The sequence below is a fragment of the Papaver somniferum genome, chromosome 6 (genome assembly GCF_003573695.1).
Source record: "Papaver somniferum cultivar HN1 chromosome 6, ASM357369v1, whole genome shotgun sequence".
NCBI classification, from domain to species: Eukaryota; Viridiplantae; Streptophyta; class Magnoliopsida; order Ranunculales; family Papaveraceae; genus Papaver; species Papaver somniferum.
The window spans coordinates 130840031-130862584 of NC_039363.1; the positions used below are offsets into that span (position 1 = coordinate 130840031).

The 22554-nt window shown below is 42.3% G+C and overlaps 2 protein-coding genes across 3 annotated transcripts; both read right to left on the bottom strand.

Annotated features, from left to right (window-relative positions):
- Positions 1 to 12386: 12386 nt before the first annotated feature.
- Positions 12387 to 14768, bottom strand: LOC113289313 (arabinosyltransferase RRA2-like). The gene is made up of 2 exons (XM_026538547.1): positions 14180 to 14768; positions 12387 to 13803 (listed from the first exon to the last, which is right to left on the bottom strand). Exons 1-2 carry the CDS (start codon positions 14372 to 14374, stop codon positions 12691 to 12693), a joined length of 1308 nt encoding a protein of 435 aa, XP_026394332.1. The 5' UTR covers positions 14375 to 14768; the 3' UTR covers positions 12387 to 12690.
- Positions 14769 to 16231: 1463 nt separating this feature from the next.
- Positions 16232 to 19455, bottom strand: LOC113286187 (HVA22-like protein k). Of its 2 annotated transcripts, XM_026534875.1 has the most exons (9): positions 19316 to 19455; positions 18978 to 19036; positions 18751 to 18848; positions 18419 to 18470; positions 18184 to 18247; positions 17756 to 17851; positions 17482 to 17543; positions 16828 to 16900; positions 16232 to 16711 (listed from the first exon to the last, which is right to left on the bottom strand). In XM_026534875.1, the coding sequence occupies exons 1-8, from the start codon at positions 19346 to 19348 to the stop codon at positions 16849 to 16851; spliced, it is 516 nt and encodes a 171-aa protein (XP_026390660.1). In that variant the 5' UTR covers positions 19349 to 19455; the 3' UTR covers positions 16232 to 16711; positions 16828 to 16848. The 2 variants fall into 2 exon arrangements, with proteins under 2 accessions (XP_026390660.1, XP_026390659.1); XM_026534874.1 differs by lacking the exon at positions 17482 to 17543.
- Between the last annotated feature and the right edge of the window lie 3099 nt (positions 19456 to 22554).

A 22554-nucleotide genomic window follows, 5' to 3' on the forward strand; every position in this document is an offset into this window, starting at 1 on the left:
GAGTAAGAACTCAATGGAGCATGAATGCTCATTAGTAAACTTTCCAACTGATATTAGATTTCTGTGAAGAGTTGGTACATAAAATACATTTGGTAAAGTAAATGTAGTTGTATCAGTGTGTAAAGTAGAGGTACCAATCATAGTAATAGGTAACTGATCACCATTTCCAACTAAAACTCTGTCAGATCCAGTGTATGGGATGGGGTTTTGAAGGACAGTGATATCATTAGTCATATGTGATATTGCCCCTGAGTCGCGAAGCCAATCAATAGTTGCAGGTATTTTGGCGTTAAAACGGTTGCTGCTGATTTCGTAATTTCGTGTATTGTGGGTGAGAAACGAGTCTAAACCCTAAACGATGTACTGCAAGGGAGTACTTTAGATTCGAGAGATCAATCTGTACAAATCCAGCCTAAACGAAGAAATGATCGTTCCAGACTTGCTTCGGTCACAAAATGAAGGAGAAGGGTTGGTTTTCGGGAGGTAAACGAAGAGAGTGTTGAGACCAGAATAGTTGATTCTGAAAGAGTAGTTGTTTTCTACGACTTGTATCAGAGAGTGGGAAGCTAACAGATGGAAATCTAGCAAATGTTTTCTGAGTGTTGTATGCTCCTGACCATAACCTGTTGTTAGGTGGAAATATGTAAGACCTATTTATACAAGTCGAAGTGAAACATACTCTGGTCTCGTAAGAAATGGAAACGGATGAGTAAATGGGAGGAGGTGGTAACCGCTAACGCCTGGAATTGATATTACATAATGAAGGAAAGCGTTTCACCATTACTCTCTGTGTTTACTAACCGCCTCATCCTTATGACACTGTCTTGTAACGGGCGTAGTGTACGCCGCACGCTGTAAACCGCAAAATCAATTCCCCAATGAGCATCCCCCAGTTTGTGACATGTGTTAATGTCTCAAATGTTTTTGTGGAAAACATGTAGCACGTTGCTGCTGTTTGGAAAGTTGAGCTTGGGAGACTTTCCGACTCGGTGTTGACCTTCGACGGTCGAGATTTTGCATCTTGAGAGGAAGGGTAACCGTTGATTATTACAACCCTTCGTTTGGTAGCCAGCGGCATGAAAGCATGGCCGGCATGGCTTTAATATGGTTAGGCATGGCCAAGCTAGGATTTTGGCATAGTTTAGGCGCGACAAAAAACTAGGGTTTTGGCATTGTTTGGGCGCGACCAAAATTTGGGCTTGGCGTCGGTCTAAAGGTGGCCATGCGTTAGCTGGTAACCTTGGACATCTAAGATCTGCATCTTAGATGGAAAGGTGGTCGTCGATTGTTGCAACCCTTCGTTTTGGCAGCCAACGTCGTGAAGGAAAGGCTGGCATGGTTTCGGCACAGTGGTGTGGTTGGCATGGTTTGCATGCCTTGTCATGAAGATGTGGCTGGAATGACATGCCATTGGCACATGTGGCATGGTTGGCATGCCTTGGCGTGGAGATGTGGCTAGCACGACATGCCATTGGCACATGTGGCATGGTTGGCATGCCTTGGCGTGGAGATGTGGTTGGCACGACATGTCATTAGCACATGTGGCATGGTTGGAATGCCTTGGCGTGGAGATGTATCTGGCACGGCATGCCATTGGCACATGTGTCATAGTTGGCATGCCTTGTCGTGGAGGTGTGGCTGACACAGCATATCATTGGCACATGTGGCATGGTTGGCATGCCTTGGCGCTGAGAGGTTGCACGGCATGACATTGGCACATATGGTGCGGCATGGTTAGCATAACTTGGGTGGCGAACTTGGACGATTGAAGATGCATCTCAGATGGAAGGGTGGCCGTTGATTGTTGCAACCCTTCGTTTTGGCAGCCAGCGGCATGTAGGGGGCAGGCAGGCTTTGGCATGGAAACGTGGCCAAGCTAGGATTTTTGCATAATTAGGCACGGCCAATAACTAGGGTTTTGCATTAGGTTTGGGCGCGGCCAAAATTAGGGCTTGGCGTTGGGCCAAAGGTTACCACACGTTAGCTAGCGACCTTGGACTGCTAAGATCCGCGTCTCATACGGAAGGGTGGCCGTTGATCGTTGCAACCCTTCTTTTTGGAAGCCAGCGGCATGTAGCGGGCCGGCATGGCTTTGGCATGGAAACGTGTCCAAGCTAGGATTTTGGCATAGTTAGGCGCGGCCAAAAACTAGGGTTTGGCATTAGTTTTGTCTACGTCCAAAATTAGGGCTTGGCGTTGGGCCAAAGGTTACCAGGTGTTAGCTGGCGACCTTGGACGGCTAAGATCTGCATCTCAGATGGAAGGGTGGTCGTTGATTGTTGCAACCCTTCGTTTTGGCAGCCAGCGACATGTAGCGAGGCCGGCATGGCTTTAGCATGGAATCGTGGCTGGCATGGTTTGTCATTGGTACGGTGGCGCGACTGGCATGGTTTGCATGCCTTGGCGCGGAGATGTAGCTGGTACGGCATGCCATTAGCACATGTGGTGCGGCTGGCATGGTTGGCATGCCTTGGCGCGGAGACGTGGCTGGCATGGTTGGCCATCGGCACGGTGGTGTGGCTGGAATGGTTGGCATGCCTTGGCGCGGAGACGTGGCTGGCATGGTTTGACATTGGCACGGTGGTGCGGCTGGCATGGTTGGCATGCCTTGGCGCGGTGACGTGTCTGGCATGGTTTGCCATTGGCACGGTGGTGCGGCTGACATGGTTGGCATGCCTTGGAGCGGAGACGTGGCTGGCATGGTTTTCCATTTGCACGGTGGTGCGACTGGCATTGTTGTCATGCCTTGGCGCGGAGACGTGGCTGGCATAGTTTTCCATTGGCACAGTGGTGCGGATGGCATGCCTTGGCGCGGAGACGTGGCTGGCATTGTTTTCCATTGGCACGGTGATGCGGCTGGCATGATAGGAATGCCTTGGCGCGGAAACGTGGATTGCATGGTCTGCTATTGGCACGGTGGTGCGGCTGGCATGGTTGACATTCCTTGGCGCGGAGACGTGGCTGGAATGGTTTTCCATTGGCACGGTGATGCGACTGGCATGGTTGGCATGCCTTGGCGAGTAGACGCGACTGGCATGGTTTGCCATTGGCACGATGGTGCGGCTGGCATGGTTGGCATGCCTTGGCACGAAGACGTGGATGACATGGTTCACCATTGGCACGGTGGTGCGGCTGGCATGGTTGGCATGCCTTGGCACGGGGACGTGGATGGCATGATTTTCCATTGGCACGGTGGTGTGGCTGGCATGGTTGGCATGCCTTGGCGCGGATACGTGGCTGGCATGGTTTTCCACTGGCACGGAGGTGTGAGAATTTGCGTTTGGTATGTACGAAGATGATGTCGGTCAATACTGAGGGTTCTGCCATAGAACATGACACGTGTATATAAAAAAAAAAGGTACCCTTGTAATTCTTACGTAGGCATGTTGAATGATTCAATAAATGCACTAGTGGTTGTAGTGACGTCATGTCAGATGTAAGGTTTTACGATTTTAACCCTAAACTAAAAACCACCATCAACATTAAGTCCCCTGCTTAGCTCGGAACAGGAGCATTGTTGCGAGGTAAGCATAAGATGGTAACAGGCCAGGAAAAAATCGAAATGGAAAGTCATGAAAAGATGGTCAGGAAGACCCGACTAACCTTTTTCGAGAGGTAAGGAGAATTCGTGATTCTTGTATTGGCGGCCTTGCGTAAATTCTACTCGTGGTGTTGCTGGCTAGACCTTGAAATGGTAGAGGCGGTTGCTGGTTGAGATGTAGACTGTCGGATTGTCTTGGTCATGCATCATCTTGGCTGGGCTATGGAAGGAAGAGGTGCTGGCTTAGCGAGTTGTCAGTGTTGGTGCGGCTTGAGCGGAGCCGCTGGCGTTGGTCGGCTTGGAATGGGAGCCGCAGGCGTTGGTCGGCTTGGAATAGGATCCGCAGGCTTCGGTCTGCTTGGAATGGGAGCCGCAGGCATCGTTCGGCTTGCAATAGGAGCCGCATGCGTTGGTTGGCTTGGAATGGGAGCCGCAGGCGTCAGTCGGCTTGGAATGGGAGCCGCAGACGTCGGTCGGCTTGGAATGGAGGAAATGGTGATGACGCTGGAACTTCGGCTATCAAATAGTGGTGATGGCGCCTGAAAACTTTGTCTAAATTAGGTTTTGGCATGTTGAAACCCTAATTAGCGCTCCTTACTATAATCGTTCTAGAATTCTCGTACGAACTCGGATTTTGACGGTCCGCCCCTCCATATAATAGGAAAATAATTTCCTATCTCCTTAAGAGGGAATATTTAGGTATTAAGCTCGTTAGGTATGTGAAAACAGCCCAACAGTAAAATTCAGGAAGAATTCAAGACGGATGTTGCGGGCCCGAGGTAGCATAGTCGCGCCCAGTCATCTATTCCCGTTCATGGAGCAAGAAGGAAACTTTATTCTGTGAAAATTCCAGAAACTCCATCCGCATGAAAAGAGGTATTGACCCTCTTCATTTTTATGTTACTCGTCTGGATCCGTGCTTTCGTCTGCAGTGTCTCTCCAGTGGATTCCAAAATTTATCAAACTCCATTGCATTCCTGGGACGGATGGATGTGGTTGCGTTTTCGGTACATCCTTGAGTTTAGGTTGTTCAGTGACTGTACCTTCTGATCATGATGACAATATGTTGTGGATGCTTGTATTGGTCGAAATCTTCCGGAGACATTGGATGAAATAGATGAGTTGGGAGATGTTTCGTTGGTGATGTGCTACTATCAAGTCTTCAAGGACTTGGTTCCAAGTGGAATCCTTCGAACCATCTTATGAATCTTGTGCTATCGTGTGGAATGGGATGTGGTGAGAAGTCCCCAGTTATACTTCTGTTAGATCTGATGGCTTCGCCGAATATGTGAATGTATCTTTGTGGCGTGCATTTGGAGTCTTCGGTGCACATGTACGGATTCATGTTGAGAAATTCATGCGGCCGTAAAACTTCGACAGTGATGATGTTGAAATAAGAAATAACTTGGTTGAGGGGAGTGAAAGCGTCCCATGTTGGTAGTCCCTATGTGTAGCCTACTTTCATTGCATCGCCTTGAATCCACGTCCACGTGATTTGATATAAGATTATCGTACTCTTCTGGACGTGACGCTGGGGTGATCAGAATATCACATGATAAAATATCTTGGATAGTGAAGTGGTAGGAATGAGAGAATTATGTTTTTTATCATGGATCCCTCTGTTTCTTCAAGAAAGTGTTTCAGCCGCGTCTCTGGAGTTATATCATGAGTCTTTGATGGTCGTCGGGATGGACTACGATGAGCAGTCCCCAGTCGCATTTTTCTTCATTTTCTGAAGTTGTTTTCCTATGAGCAGGCTTGGGATCCTCCGCGGCCTTGTAAAGTGTTGAAGGCGTCTTCTGGACAGATAAGTGATGATTTTCTTGTGCTGCACCCTTGAAGAGTATATGACCTTGTTGTGGGTATGGCCTTTTGGTTGACCGTGTCTTCTGAGCTTTGACGGTGAAGGGATTCGTGTATATCCTCAGTCCCCAAGTATGGTTTACATGTTTCCATCTTGTATGGTCAGTGGGTTAACCATGATAAAGACATCACCATCGTGCGTTCGTACTGGTGATTTTGTTACTTCTTCCACGTGGAACTTAAAATATGGAGGAGTACATGTTACTTTTGTAGTGATTGTTGTTGTGGTGAATCTCTGGATGATATTAACAAATGAGCGGCAACATTTCTTGGTAGCAGATGTAATCAGAAGAGACTACATTGTCGTGGTAACAAAGTAAGTTGGCTGGAAATGTATGGGCATCCATGGAAGTAAAAGGATTGGCTGGACGCATAAGCGATCAAAATGTCCATGATCACGAGTTTTGGCGAGATGGATCAAAAGGAGGTCATGACAATGAAGGTTTGCTGGCTGTGATCATGATCCTTGACATGGGGAGCGTGGTGGTACGACACTTTGCAGAAAGAAGCGACGTTGAAGCATCTTCAGCTCTTGGAGAGGATGTTGAAACTTAAGGAGCCAAACGTTGAAGCTTCTTCTTCGGATCCTGGAGCTTCTTATGGAGAGAACGCTGAAGCGGAGAGGCTGCTTGAGCGAGCATTGAAGCGGAGCGGCTGTCGGAGTGAACATTGAAGCGGAGCCGCAACTAGGGGACGTTGAAGTGAATCGGCTGTTGGAGCGAACGCTAAAACGTAGCGGCTACGTTAATCAGTGTGTTGTCAAACTGGACACCCTTCAAGCGAACAATGGTTAGGAGTCCCCAGTTCCATATATCAATCGTGCTTTCCAGGAGAGGTTGGGGTTTGCGAACGGCTTCTCTGGTTGGAAACAGCTGCTTCCCTGATGCAGTGCGGTTGAGGGCTGCGAATATGTCTTGAAACTGCGCCTATAGAGTCTCACATAATTGTATCATCATAGACTGCACGATTTTGTGGGCGAAGTCCCCGGAAATCATGCAGCTCTGACAGAAAGAGAGTATATGTGAACTCAGGGGGATTGCTGATTTTCTTTGCCTCGATTTTGGAGAAGTCATTCCTGATATTTACATGTGATGAAATTGGATTGATGATTCCCTTCTACTGGCGTTCAAGAGCAACGCTGGAAGGATACAAGCTGCCGGCGCTGGAAAGATGCAAGTTGTTAGCGCTGGAAGAATGCAAGCAGCTGACGCTGGAAAGATACAAGTTGTTAGCGCTGGAAGGATTCAAGTTGTTGGCGCCGCTGTAAAGATGCAAGTTGTTAGCGTTGGATCGGCTTGGAATGGGCGCTGGCTTGGCGTGGACGCTGGACTGGCTTGGCGTGGCACGGACTGTTGGCTTGTCATGGCGCTGGCTTGTTCTTGCGGGCCCAGTTGCCTCTTTCCATTTATTTTCTTGTTTTCTTTTGTTGGTGAAAATCCTATCCATAGGTATGCCTTCCATAAATCTGTAGAAATATTGTTCTTCTCTTCAAATATCACCGTAGTAACGTCATCTACCTCATGAATAGTGACGGGTAATCATTATTATGCAAAGTAGGCATGTATGGGTAGGTGACTGCCATTGATTCCACAAATAACTGGGCGTAAAGGTTTTCCCCCTTTTTTTTTGAAAGGCAAACAAAGCGCATGTTTTATTGTTTGATTTGAATTGATAGATAACTTCTATCTATGAGGGTTTTGGATTATTATTTGGAATGAACTGTTTTAGATTAAAGATGTTTTTTGGTTGCAATTGCAAGCGACACAAACATCCCAGGAAGGCCATGGAACCGTGAACTTGCGTGTAAATAGAGGGCATGGGATGAAACATAACATGGCTATCCTGTGAAAACTTGAAGTAGTAGACCATGTATTTTGTCTAGCAAGACTTACTCGGTTTTTCAGATCTCCTAGCGAAAAATGGATCTTCCGGGTGCAAGTCTGATTTTTGTGGGAAGCGCTGTCGTGATCGTGGAAAGTCTTCACTCGCCCCTGATTCATCTGGTAATCGAGTCGTCGATCCCTGGGCGGATCGTTTGCTTCTACCATCTTGGAAGTCCTCGGTCACCCGTTGTCGTGTTATGACTGGTAACTGAGTCGCCTGGTAACTGAGTCGTCGATTCCTAAGTGGATCGTTTGCTTCCACCACCTTCATGTCTAGGTTGAAGTATGAAATCGGGAGCTGGAATTGATGTTGTAACCGAGAGATTAATCTCCCACTATGGTCGCCAATTGTTTGAGGGTGAAAACGGTTTCTGCTGATTTCGGTAATTTCGTGTGTTGTGGGTGAGAAACGAGTCTAAACCCTAAACAATGTACTGCAAGGTAGTACTTTAGATTCGAAAGATCAATCTGTACAAATCCGGCCTAAACCAAGAAATGGTCGTTCCAGACTTGCTTCGGTCACAAAGTGAAGGAGAAGGGTTGGTTTTGGGGAGGAAAGCGAAGAGAGTGTTGAGACCAGAATAGTTGATTCTGAAAGAGTAGTTGTTTTCTACGACTTGTATCAGAGAGTGGGAAGCTAACATATGGAAAGCTAGCAAATGTTTTCTGAGTGTTGTATGCTCCTGACCAGAACTTGTTGTTCGGTAGAAATAGGTAAGACCTATTTATACAAGTCGAAGTGAAGCGTACTCTGGTCTCGTAAAAATGGAAATGGATGAGTAAATGGGAGGAGGTGGTAGCCGATAACGCCTGGAATTGATGTTCCATAATGAAGGAAAGCGTTTCACCATTACTCCCTGTGTTTACTAACCGCCTCATCCTTATGACACTGTCTTGTAACGGGCGTAGTGTAAGCCGCATGCTGTAAACCTCCAAACCAATACCCCAATGAGCATCCCCTAGTTTGTGACATGTATTGATGTCTCGAGTGTTTTTGGGGAAAACATGTAGCATGTTGCTTCTGTTTGGAAAGTTGAGCTTGGGAGACTTGCCGGCTCGGTGGTGACCTTCGACGGTCGAGATTTTGCATCTTGAGAGGAAGGGTAGTCGTTGATTATTGCAACCTTTCGTTTGGTAGCTAGCGGCATGAAAGCATGGCCCGCATGGATTTAACATGGTTAGGCATGTCCAATCTAGGATTTTGGCATAGTTTAGGCGCGGCCAAAAAACTAAGGTTTTGGCATTGTTTGGGCGCGACCAAAATTTGGGTTTGGCGTCGGTTTAAAGGTTTCCATGCGTTAGCTAGTAAACTTGGACGGAAAGGTGGTCGTTGATTGTTGCAACCCTTCGTTTTGGCATCCAACGTCATGAAGGAAAGGCTGGCATGGATTCGGCACAGTGGTGTGGTTGGCATGGTTGGCATGCCTTGTCGCGGAGATGTGTCTGGCACGGTATGTCATTGGCACATGTGGCATGGTTTTCATGCCTTGGCGTGGAGATGTGGCTTGCACGGAATGACATTGGCACATGTGGCATGGTTGGCATGCCTTGGCGTGGAGATGTGGCTGGCACGGCATGCCATTAACACATGTGGCATGGTTGGCATGCCGTGGTGTGGAGATGTGGCTGGCACGGCATGCCATTGTCACATGTGGCATGGTTGGCATGCCTTGGCGTGGAGGTGTGGCTGACACAGCATGTCATTGGCACATGTGGCATGGTTATTATGCCTTGGCGCAAAGTGGTTGCACGGTATGCCATTGGCACATGTGGTGCGGCATGGTTAGCATACCTTGGGTGGCGAATTTGGATGGTTGAGATCTGCATCTCAGATGGAAGGGTGGTCGTTGATCGTTGCGACCCTTTGTTTTGGAAGCCAGCGGCATGTAGCGGGGCCGGCATGGATTTGGCATGGAAACGTGGCCAAGCTAGGATTTTGACATAGTTAGGCGCGGCCAAAAACTAGGGTTTGGCATTAGTTTTGGGCGCGACCAAAATTAGGGCTTGGCGTTGGGCCAAAGGTTACCACGCGTTAGCTGGCGACCTTGGACAGCTAAGATCTGCGTCTCAGATGGAAGGGTGGTTGTTGATCGTTGCAACCCTTCGTTTTGGCATCCAGCAGCATGTAGCGGGCCGGCATGGCTTTGGCATGGAAACGTGGACAAGGTAGGATTTTGGCATAGTTAGGCGCGGCCAAAAACTAGGGTTTGACATTAATTTTGGGCACGACCAAAATTAGGGCTTGGCGTTGGGCCAAAGGTTACCACGCATTAGCTGGCGACCTTGGACGGCTAAGATCTGCATCTCAGATGGAAGGGAGGTCATTGATTGTTGCAACCCTTCGTTTTGGCATCCAGCGGCATGTAGCGGGGCCGGCATGGCTTTGGCATGGAATCGTGGCTGGCATGGTTTTTCATTGGCACGGTGGCGCGACTTGCATGGTAGGCATTCCTTGGCACGGAGATGCGACTGGCACGGCATGCCTTGGCGCGGAGACGTGGATGGCATGGTTTGCCATCGGCACGATGGTGCGGCTGGCATGGTTGGCATGCCTTGGCGTAGAGACGTGGCTGGCATGGTTTGCCATTGGCACGGTGGTGCGGTTGGCACAGCATGCCATTGGCACATGTGGTACGGCTGGCATGGTTGGCATGCCTTGGCGCGGAGACGTGGGTGGCATGGTTTGTCATTGGAACGGTGGTGCGGCTGGCATGGTTGGCATGCCTTGGCGCGGAGACGTGGTTGGCATAGTTTTCCATTGGCACGGTGGTGCGGCTGGCATGGTTGGCATGCCTTGGCGCAGAGGCGTGGCTGGCATGGTTTGCCATTGGAACGGTAATGAGGCTGGCATGATTGGAATGCCTTGGCGCGGAGACGTGGCTGGCATGGTTTCCCATTGGCACGGTGGTGCGGCTGGCATGGTTGACATGCCTTGGCGTGGAGACGTGGCTGGCATGGTTTTCCATTGGCATGGTGATGCGGCTGGCATGGTTGGCATGCCTTGGCGCGGAGACGTGGCTGGCATGGTTTGTCATTGGCACGGTGGTGCGGCTGGCATGGTTGGCATGCCTTGGCGCGGAGACGTATCTGGCATGGTTTGCCATTGGCACGGTGGTGTGGCTGGCATGGTTTGCATGCCTTGGCGCGGAGACGTGGCTGGCATGGTTTTCCATTGGCACGGTGGTGCGGCTGGCATGGTTGGCATGCCTTGGCATGCCTTGGCGTGGAGACGTGGCTGGCATGGTTTGCCATTGGCACGGAGGTGTGAGAATTAGGGTTTGGCATGTACGAAGATGATGTCAGTCAATACTAAGGGCTCTGCCGTGGAACATGACACATGTATATAAAAAAAAGGTACCCTGGTAATTCTTACGTAGGCATGTTGAATGATTCAATAAATGCGCTAGTGGTTGTAGTGACGTCATGTCAGATGTACGGTTTTACGATTTTAACGCTAAGCTAAGAACCACCATCAACAACAGGGTAAGTAGAGCACTCAGAAATGGCAGTTGTATGAACTTGAAGACACATATTAGCCTGTGGGTTATTGTTATTGTTGGTGTTAGATTTCGAAGTTGTGTATCGATAGAAGCATTTGTTGGCTGTATGGCCATTCTTTTTGCAGATTTGGCATTGAATGTTACTGAAATCAGTGATTCTAAAGGGTTGAGTGGTATTATTATCTTTGTGAGGTCTGAAAGGAGTATTGATTGAAGTATCTTTATGGGGTTTGAAAGAGGTATCTTTAGATGTAAAATGGTTAAAGGTATTTTTAGTGAAAAAGGCAGAGTTCATAGCAGAATCCAAACTCTTAGAGATTTCAGCGTCTTGATTAGAAAGTCATTGTTCATGATGAATGAGTCTAGATCTTAGTTCATTAAAAGTAACGGGAACATCTCTATTTTGAATAGAGATAACAAAACTGTCATACTCTCTCCCAACACCATTGAGAGTATACATAACCATATCAGTCTCAGGAACATGTTCATTAATAGCAGCCACTGAATCAATGATTTCCTTGAGACGAAGTAGATACTCATACATAGAAGAAGATCCTCTCCTAATATTATGCAGCTGGTTTCTAAGCAAAGTCTTTTTAGCAACAAACTGATCTGAAAAGGTTTTTGCAAGAGCTAGCCATACCTGCTTAGATGTAAATAACCCAATGATAACAGATGAAACTGAGGGAGTGAACGTAGCATTCAAACAGCTCATGACAAAGCGATCTCATTTCCTCCATTTGAGATACTCAGGGTTCAAAACTTCAGTAGATCCAACCATAATAGAAGGAGCAGGTGGTTTAATACTTTCATCTATGAAACCAAACAGATCTGTGCAAATAAGAATAGATTCCATCTGATTCTTCCAGATGAGATAGTTAGCATCATCAAGCTTGTTTGTAACAAAGGTGGTGATGGTTGTAAATGGTAAAGTAGAGATGTTGAAATCAAAAGATGGATTTAATGGGTTTTCAGGTATATGTGTTTCACCAGATTGGTCATCTGAGAAAGGGTTTTCAGGTGTTTCATTATCATTGTTAAGAGGTATATCTGTATTGAGTGGTGTAGACATCAGAGTTGAGAGATTTTAGTGATGATAAGGTATTGATAGTGACGGCGGAAGGTGGACACAGATCCCAGGGAATTTCTTTAATGTTTTCCTCCTGATACCATGTGAGATTTGTCAAACAGTTATCTTTAATGATGTTGATGCTTCAACGATGAATACTGATATTGATGATGCAGAAGTAATAAATGAAACAGATGTATTTGTGATGTGATAGAGATATCAGTTGTGAAGAGATAAGCTTCTTGTATTTAGAGTTATCAAAGGAGATATTACAGCACAACACTTATAGCCAAAGATAAGGACAAGCTGATATAAACCCTAGAGAAATAAACCAAGGATATTCCTACAAGAAAGCAGACAAAAGAAAATAAAAACAACAGTAAAAGTAAAACAAGGTATTACTGTCTAATAGGGAAATATGGACTGTTTTTATCCTCTCTTCTTTTTCTCCCAACTGCTATAATCAAGGCTGCAGGAAAGGCGTGGTACCGAAGATATCAACTAGTATAAGAAAGACGATGTAAATCTCAGACTAATGCACTCAAAACCCAAAGTTGTTATAAATGATTATGATAGGCTAAACTTACAGGGCAGTTTGGCCGGGAGTGAAGAGCAAAAGTTACATTCAACTATAAAAAAAGACAAATAACACAGGTCTCATAAAAAACCCAATGCTGGGGCTAGAAAACTATTCTAGCAAAATCCCTCCCCAATGGTACTGAGTATGCTTATGGTAGGATACATAACCAATGAAAAGCCATGAACAAAAGCCATGAACCCTAGTGACCAAATATATCTTTTAAAGCCGACGTACACCTAACCTTTTTCTACCAATCATTCAGAACCGTCTGGGAATGCTTGCAGAGCATCTTGATTACCATTAACATAGAAATCAACAACTGCTTTCATTCTTGGAAGCTTATCTGGGTGGTAATTCACATGGACAATCACGGGCTTTAACTTTCTCAGTTTGTCATCTTTCCGGACAGTCTTGAAGAGTACTTTGCTGTTCATGAAGCTATAATAATCCATTACTCTCTTAGATGCATGAAGACCCTCGTACCCAGGATGCGAAGGGTAGAATAGCTCTTCATTGAATACAGCCTGGTCCCATGCATTTTCCTTAGCAAGCCGATCAGCCACCCTATCCAAAAGTTCGATTGCAGGAATGGTTGGCCTTATGTAGAAGAAACCGGAGTTAAAAACCCACACCCTCATTGTGTGTGCATAACGAGCCCAACCCATAGAAGGTTCATCAAAGACATCATTAAATCCATAAGCTGTTGAGTTATTGTGACCATCAGTCATGGACTCGACATCTGAATCCCGATAGATGTGATCAAATGGGTCTTGCAAGTACACTATGTCAACGTCGGATAGAAGAACACTATAACCAAGTTGCAAGAACTCCCTCAACACACGAAACTTCAACCCTGAAACAGCATGATTACCTCCTGTTCTTGCAATTTCATCAACATTTTGATCAGGATCTCTTTTATAAACAGGAACATGATTCAGCTCGCAAAAATTTGCAATATCATCGTCCAGTGCAACGACTAAATAATTAGGTATTCCCACTCTCTTGATGTTAGTAAACCAAACCTCTAGCATTTCCTTCACATTCGAGTTCGCCAAACAAACAATCAGCTCTTTTCTGAAAGCTACTTTCTCGAGTAGCTTTGCGAGTCTAGGATTAACAGACGGATCAGCAACAACAGTGGGATTAGTCCTCAAAGACTTAACAGTGCCGAACGGACCTGCTTTATGTGGATTACCCATAACCAAAACCTGCTTTTGAGCTTGATCCTTCCCTTGCTCAGCTAATCGAAGCTTCTCAGTCAATTCCCTGACCTGCTTCTTCAATTCAGCATTCTTATCCGATACAGAAACCAATTCCAACTTCAACATGTTCGCCTTTTCATCTGATTCACATGCGGCAGAACCAACCTAACATTGGCAAACCAATCAGCAAACATACATTTTTCGAAGACTCCACATATAAAATCAAATGCTCCACAATCGTAAGTTGAAACTCTTGATACTGGAGATGCAAAGTGTAAAACTCAAACAATGTATTCAACAATCATGATGTAGTCTTGATATTAGAGATGTACAGATAATTTTAAATTAGTTTCAAGATGTAAACTTTAAGTCTCAAAACAATATAAATTTTACAGTTTGACTTAAAAATAACAACAACCATACACGACGACATTCACAATCATGAAAATTTCATACAAACGAACTAATTTTTACAGATCTCAATCTTAAATTGAAGGAAAAAAAATGTCAAATTCAGTGTGAAAAGGAGAAGAATTGGTACCTGGACATTGGTGGTAGCAATTCGACGATTCTTAATTGGGGAAGGAGAATTTGAAGCAAAGAATCCATGAGGGAAACAAAATGCAAAAACACAACCAAGCAGAATTCCAATACCAATAGCAATAGCAATTCTAGATCCACGAATTGAATGAACATTGCTTCTCATTAACGATCCATCTCTTCTCCCTGACATCATATACAACCCTTTTTCTTTCTATTATTAATCTAGGGTTTCCTAATTTTCCTGAGTTACTGATTCCACACACAGTGATCAAAATAAGAAAAAATGAAGTTAATTTATTCTAAAATTGATGAGTATCTCTACGAGAGAATAAATGTACTTCTTTGTGTTTTGATTTTCTAGCTAAACATGAACAGTATTAATGAAAGAAGCCCAAAGAAGAAGAAAAAGGAAAGTAGGAGGAGCAGAAGAAGAAGAAACCGAGAACCCTAAATCTTCTTCAACCTCCTTCGGTGTGTTTTAAGATCAAAATTGTGAATGTGAGTTAGTGGTGAAGTCGTCGTCAGCTGTTAGCACATGATTTCTCTTTGGGCAGAGACGACTCAGACAAATTTTAAAATTATTTTTTCCATTTTTTGAACCATTTCATTTATTATTTTGTATTATGAGCGTACACTAAGGAATACTGTCGTATCGTCGAAAAACAAAAACGTGATTTTACGTGGGTGGGGGATTCGATGGGATGAGCCGATGAGGTTATGGCTTGTGACTTGTGAGGGTGATGGTCAGATCTTCAACTGAGATATGGATGTGGAACATTCATTGTACATACATACCCGATCGCCTAGTTAGCAATTCGGGATTCGGCAAACGTACGGAACGGCAAACGTACGAGTATTATACGGTTTTGTAAAATCCAGATTCGGTCCAAAATTCGGTCAACGGGACGTGATTCGTCATTAATTCGGAACGGCATACGAAAGTGTATAATTCAATTTATAAATGTGAGTTCGGCTCTGAAAATTCGGTATCTATATATAACAAATAATTTGTATTTATAAGGTCATAGACCAATTTTTATGCATATGTGTGAGTTATTTAAGGAAAAAATAAACTCAATATGATGATATTAATAATATATACAACATTAGTTATCCAAAAGGACGTCGTATGGTGGTTTAGATGCTTCGTTAGTGAGTTTGAGATCTCTCTCACCTTCACCTTCAAATCTCTTCAGTCGTTTTTGTTTCATAAAAATTACAACACGTCTAATATTCGGTCGTGTATGTTCGGGAGGCAGTAAAGCCCAAAAAGTGGAGTCTTTGAAAAGTAAAAGCTAAAAAAATTATGGAGAATTAAGCGCACGTATCATTCGGGATACGTAAAATTCGTGAACGATTCGCGAATAATCCGGAAATGCCATATAATACGCGACTTGGGTTCGGAGTTGCAAAGACGGTAAAATTCGTGATACGGATCATTCGCAAACTTACTAACTAGGCCCGATCGAGTATACTATTTGATCTGTGCACCAAAATTAGGCATGCGAAGTGGGGCCCACATATAAATGTCAGGGTCGTAGAAGGGAAAATTGGGAGGTTAAATGGTAGAGTAGGTGCTGTAGGCTTGGACCAAATTAGAAGGCATTAAAAAGGAGGTGGTGTGTTTGGCAATATATTCTTTTCATTTCAGTGAAAATATCATTTTTCCTGAAACAGAGGTAAGTATGCGGTTTGGATTTCATCACAGTGAAAGTATCATTTTTCTTGAACATAGATAAATTTGCGGTTTGGGTGTCGAGGTACATAAGCTGTTATAAGTTGTAACTAACAAAATGCAGAGAATATGATGTGCTTCATGCTTTGCACGTTCCCCACACCAGCATCGCCTAACAATAACAGGATATTGAATAATCACAAGAGACGAGAAAAACTAAAAACTACAATAAAAATTTTGTCCTGGGTTGGTGGTCTCTTTTGAAGTGCCGATTTTCTTGGCCTCTTTTGGGCTGGTGTTCTCGTTCTGAAAGCAGAATTTTGTTGGCATCTGATAAGTTAAGAGTTAGTTTATATCTCAAATTTAGCACTCATCTTGTTACAAAGGAAGCCAACAAATTATTTACTGTAACATCCTGGCACTAAGAACACTGTTTCCTTTTGGTTAATTATTTACATGACTTGTTTATTTCTTTGTTGACAGAAAATTAACTAGAACCACAAAAAACCTGATTCATGAGAGCATCTACATTTTTCTTCAACTAGTTGGAATAGAAAACATCTTCCTAAACTGTAATGGGGATAATGAACAGAAATTTGACTAGAGAAGAAGAGAAAGAAAAAACATTTGTTGTTTTGGAGTCTAGTGGAGTCTGAGGCACAATTCATTATTTATCAACCTCTTACTCGGCTGAGTCATGGTTTCCTGTGGAGGATGCTGGTGCTGCAGGGGTGTCTCCAACAGCCTTATGCCCGTTTTCTGTTGCGGATGCTGGTGCTGCAGGGGAGCCTCCTACCGCCTTCTGCCCTTGTATTGGGCTAGTTGGGTGAAGGATACCCCAAATCATCTGGTTTGCTGATTCCACATAGAAAAAAAATTCTTTCAGTTCCAACCTCTCACAAGCAAACAATTTTGAAAGCAGAAGCTAAAACTGACAGCGACTCAGCATAAAGGATGATAATGCTACATACCTGAGGCTAGAATCTTCATGATCACTGACCTGGCAAACTGAATCTCTCCTTGGTGAGAGTTGGCAAATTTGGCCTGTAATGAGAAATCATTAAAACGAAAAAACTCAGGAAATTCACGTACAGCTCATGATGTTAATAGAAGTTATTTATTATGTATGGTTGAAAAAATCAGCTACTTAGCTCAAACGTGTTCGATAGAATTACAATTATTATATGGAAGTACACCAGGTTGGGTACAGTACCAGTCATGTAGTGACTACAAGGATGGGACATGTTCATCAAGATTCAAGACCCCATAAAGTTTCAAGGGAAAAAAAAACCCAAAATTGAAATTTGTTGCTTGTAAAATCTGACCACATTATTGCGAGAATACCAAACAAATAGAATAACTGATGGACGATAAGATTATATACAGCAGAGGATTGCCTAAGAAAATACATTAAACAACCAAGTCCAAAAGTGGGGTTCCCTTGCCACCAATATATCCAAGATGGGTTGCACTGACGTTTCCTACTTCTTCTGAAGATACATTAAACGTTTGGTCATGATGGGGAAGTTCCTCATCGTGACCAAATTATTTAAGATGTATAGTTGAGGAAATATCTGAACTAAAGAATTGGAGAAAGGTGCCACTTAAAGTTCCAGAAAACTAACCTCTTATTCAGTATGATACTTCTAAAATGTAAACATAGCGGCATGCTAAGGATACCCCTTGCCTGCAGCGACACTAGTCACCATGAGATATAGGTAGACATCAATGCATTTAAGAATGGCTTATTTCAGACACTCCAACAGAAACTCTGGTGATGATTCTATATCGATATCCTACGGGTAAGGTAAAGGTATTTGGTATCCAGATTGATAGGATGCACAATAACCCAACAGATCATACTTAAGCTGAGGCATACTGGAATCACAGTTAGCTTACCAGTTCACGGTATGTGGCATCTGCCACTTGATCTAATCGAGCTTGATGCCTCAACAGAAATGGGCGTATATGCCTCTCGTACAAAATCTTAGCCCCCTGATACACAGCAACCATATATTTAGGAAGGATCCTCTACGAGATACACGAGGACAATCAAATCATCTTATAGCATCCAAAATTCACAATAGATATTTTCAAGGGTTAACCAGTAAAAAGCTTTAGAAACAGTTACAAAGAGTTTCAATACCAATTAATTTAGGAACGTCACTAAAGCTTAATCAAAATATATAGATGGGTTAACACAAATCTAAAATTAATATAGGAAAATAGCCAACCATTAACACAAGTGGAAGGAGCAACACGGTCAAACATCTGAGATGGTGGGGATGCATCAGTATTACATCTAAAAGAAATTACGTTTTACTCACATCAACAGATGGAAGCTGGAGCCACACGAGAAATGCAAATTTAATGTGGTAGTACATGGGACACCTGCAAACAGACAGAAAATCACATAAGCCTGGGTTTCATGCCTCCAAATCATCTCTACCCTTTTTAACAAAGTTCTGAATAGGCCATTAAATTTATAAGTGAAGGAAAACTAGTGGTTTAGTTGATTATACGATATATTGTGAAAGAAAAAAAGGCCTAAGGACCACTTACCATGATAGAATTCTGTCAGAGAAAATCTCCACAAGGCTAAAAGTACCAAATGCTGCACAAACATATAATTAGTAGGTGAAAACAGCAGTATGAGAAGGTATGAGAAGCTAATAAGGTATGAGAAGTTGGAAAATTTTTATTGCTCTTCATTTAAGCATTACTAGCACTTTCTACTTTTCGACCTATGAGCTTCAGAAGTTATACGAGGGACTCTGAAGGGCCTTTACCATAGGAAATCCACAATTATAATGTGTCACTTACTGAATTTGTGCTATTGACTAAAAGCTAATGCAGCACAATGTTGTGATGGGTAAAGATAACAAAGCACAAACCTGCCCAGTATACAAGCCACTTTTTTTGTTGAACAAGATCCTTCTTCTCAATAGCCTTGAATGTATTGTACACAGGCAATGCAATCCCAACGGTGCAACTGCAAAAGCATTAAAAGAGATCCCCATTCAGACAAAACAAAGGGTCTGTTGATTCAGATAAGGATGACATCTCAAGAGATGTTTTCTTAGTGAGCCTAATTCCTCATTAGATAAGATAATAGACTCACCAAGCTGTTCTTATTATGACATTAGTACCAAGTGGGGATAGAAGTAATCTCAAGCCAACCTGCATCAATATAACTAGGTCATCAACAGATAATAAAGGAACAGAAACTTATACGCACACAAAAAATTCCTCAATTGTATTCCTCTTGTATTAACACTAGAACAAACGGAAACATTCAATTATAAACCCTAAGATTCAATTCTCAAACTGATTACTTAGAAAATCGAAAGTAACATAGAATTCAAATAAGCTTAACTACGATCTTCATGATAAGCAACAACAACTGCAAGACATTAAAACTCAGAAATTAGATTAAGATGAAAAATCATGTTTCATTACCTCACCAGAAATCGCAGATCCTAGTAAAGCCATTTAGATCATAAAGCGGTTCGTAAACCCTAGTTTTACTTTGTTTTGTTTGTATGTTCTTTTCTGCTTTCCTTTCGTTTTCTCTATGCAGTGTTCGGCGATCTACTCTACAATACAGTAGTCCGGTAGACCAATTCATAAACTCGATTATTTAATGGGCCTTGAATTCGTGGTCTCATCCAGTAGTCCACTATGAAGTCGGCTTTTTTTTTTCTTTTTTTGGTGACCTAAAGAGAATAATAAGAGACTGTCCGTTCTAGATGACTGTCAGTTTATTTTCAACCCACATTCTTTTTTTTTTTTTTTTCATGTGACCAAAAGAAGAGACTGCTACATGTAACCTGTTATAGGGTCAGCAGTGTGATAGTAATGTCCCTCTAGTTGGTTAGGGGATGTCTTATAAAGAGTGTAAATTAACTAGATTACCCTCCTCATTTTTTAACCTAAATCAAACCTAAATTGAAAATTTGTTTTCTTTCTTCTTCTCTTCTCCTCCTCCCATCAATCGTAACCTCCATTAAAACTCAAAATTTCACAATCTTCGTTTAATCGACGATTCGAAAATTAATCAAGTGTAGTGTAATGACTTATATGAGGTATGTTTTGAAAATCGAGTTACGATTTGGTTTATTTTGTTCGATTTAAGTTTAATTTCTATCAAAAATTAGGATTTTAGATGAAAATTGAAATTTCTGGGTTTATGTGAGTTACGGTTGATTTTAACTCAATTACGAACCGTAACTGGATATTTTGATGTTGTTACGGTTGGTAATAGTTCAATTGCCAATCGTATGTTCTTATATCTGAGAATTTTCTTCAGTTACGGTTGGTAATCATTTTAGTTTACGAACCGTAACTCAGTTACGGTTGGTATCGAGCATTTAGTTAACAACCGTAACTCAATTACGGTTGGTATCGAGCATTTGGTTACCGACCGTAACTGAGTTACGGTTGGTACCGATCATTTAGTTACCAACCGTAACTGGTTTTACGATTGGGTTTTCTTCAAATTTAACCAGTTACGGTTGGTAGTTCATCTTTTACGAATCATAACTTCGATTTACGGTTGGTTATGAGCAAAATTCCAACCGTAATTAGCTCTGAAAATGTGAAAAAAATGAATTTTTTACGTATTTTGGATAACTTTGAGCAACAAAAAACTAGTTGGGACTAATTTAGAAGTATACCCGATCATTTTCAGGTCTTGGTTCTTCATTTTGTTGGTTAATTTCTTCAATTGATTGAGATTGACCTTCTCCTCTAAACCTTTTTTTTAACTCTAAAAATCTGATTTTGGTTTTGATTTTGAGTTAATATAAGTGAAATTAGTCATTAACACTAAACTTGATTATCATCATTAAACTAGGTTATCAATTATGAGGATTAATTTGTTATTTCCAGTATTTTTTTATAAGAACACCTTAAATGATCATGTAATGACCCTTTTTGTCCTATTAGAATGCCGCCCCTCTAGTAAACCATGCCGCCCCTGTAACAGGTTACTGTTACATAGTCTCGTTCTGGATGATTGTCTGTTTGTCGGGATATTTTATGTTGCAGTCGAAACAAACTTTTAGTGTCAATTTTTATAGTGTGTCATTGAAAAATTATACTAGCTACAATACAAAATATTCCCAATTTATCAGAGCATCCGTTAATTTTCCATCTTTATTTTTAATAGGTTTATTAGTTATGTCAAGGTTTGAACCTCTAAAAAGATATTTCACATTTTTTTGTTAACATTGCATCAAAGTTCTATAAAAGAACTAGAATCTTGGATAAATGGTTGGAAGTATCCCAAAGCTTTTTTAATCCTTGATTGTAATCTTTAGTTACTCTTTTTCAATGAATAGTTTTTACTAACAACAAATAATAATTAAGAGATATCCAATAACAAAAATAAAGAAATAAAAGCAGCATTGCTGCCTAATCAAGATGCAAGAACATTTTTTTTGCAAACGTGCTTGACTAAAGCATCTGCACAACAATCTGTTTCCGAATAAACATATCCAGTTTCTAAATGAATGCGAAATATAAATGATGTCATCCACAGTACTTTAAAAGGAACATCGGATTCTCTTCCATAAATAGCTTTGATCAGACTTTGATAATTTGCTTCTAAGATATTATGCACACCCATGGACCTAAGGTAATTAACTGCTTCTTCTAGTGCAAGACATTCCAGATGTTCATGACACATGGCTTCCTTGAAACTGCATCACCTTGATCTTAAGTGTTGACCTGCATGATTAAGAATTATTAGTCCATATCCACCAAGCAGGGTTCTACATATAAAAGATGCGTCACAATAATTGTAAAAAAATTGACTCCATTTTGAGATGTACTAATAACAATAGCAAATTTAGACACAACAGAGACTGTGCTGGGGCTTTTAAGAAAAGTTTTTATATTGTGACAAAGTTCAAAAGGATTTGAGTTCTTGTTTTTCAAGAAAAGTTTTTATATTGTGACAAAGTTGAAAAGGATTTTAGTTATTTTTATTGATTAATATAAAACACATGTCCTTCCAATGCAACCAAGTTGTAGTAGCCATCTGATTAACGGTACCAGCTTAAAACTGATTTAACCAACTCTCTATCCACTCACTGATACTATGAAAACTATGAGGATCAGCTTTATAACCTTATACAGAGAATTACATTACTCTTGCAAGGGGGCACTCAAGAAGAATATGTTTAACAGTTTCACAACGATACTTGCATCTGCCATAAAGATTAGTACCAACCAAAGAAGGAGAATTACAAGCGTGATATTTTAGATTATAGAGGGAATTATAGGCAAATTTTACTAAATATACTCTATTCTTAATTATTTTCCACACAACTCTATCTTCAATGCTAATGAGAACCCTCATGCTAAGAATTTTCTGAGCGGTAAAAAAAATCAAATAGACTGAGCACCAAATATTGTTTCCAAGACTGAGTCACTCCATTAATTAGTTTAGCTACATATGGAAAGTTATTGTAATTAGCATCATCAGAAGAAGGAACAGGAGGCATGCCCATAGAGTGCCGGTCGTTCGATGGTCATAATAATACTCGTTGGTCTTTAAAGCGCCAACGCTAGTCAAGCTATCGCTCGCAGGTCTGATCATCGCTTATCATATCTTCATCCAACGGCTACCGATTCCACCCTATAAAATCCTAATTCAACTCATACCAACCCAACTTCAAATTCATTTTAACATG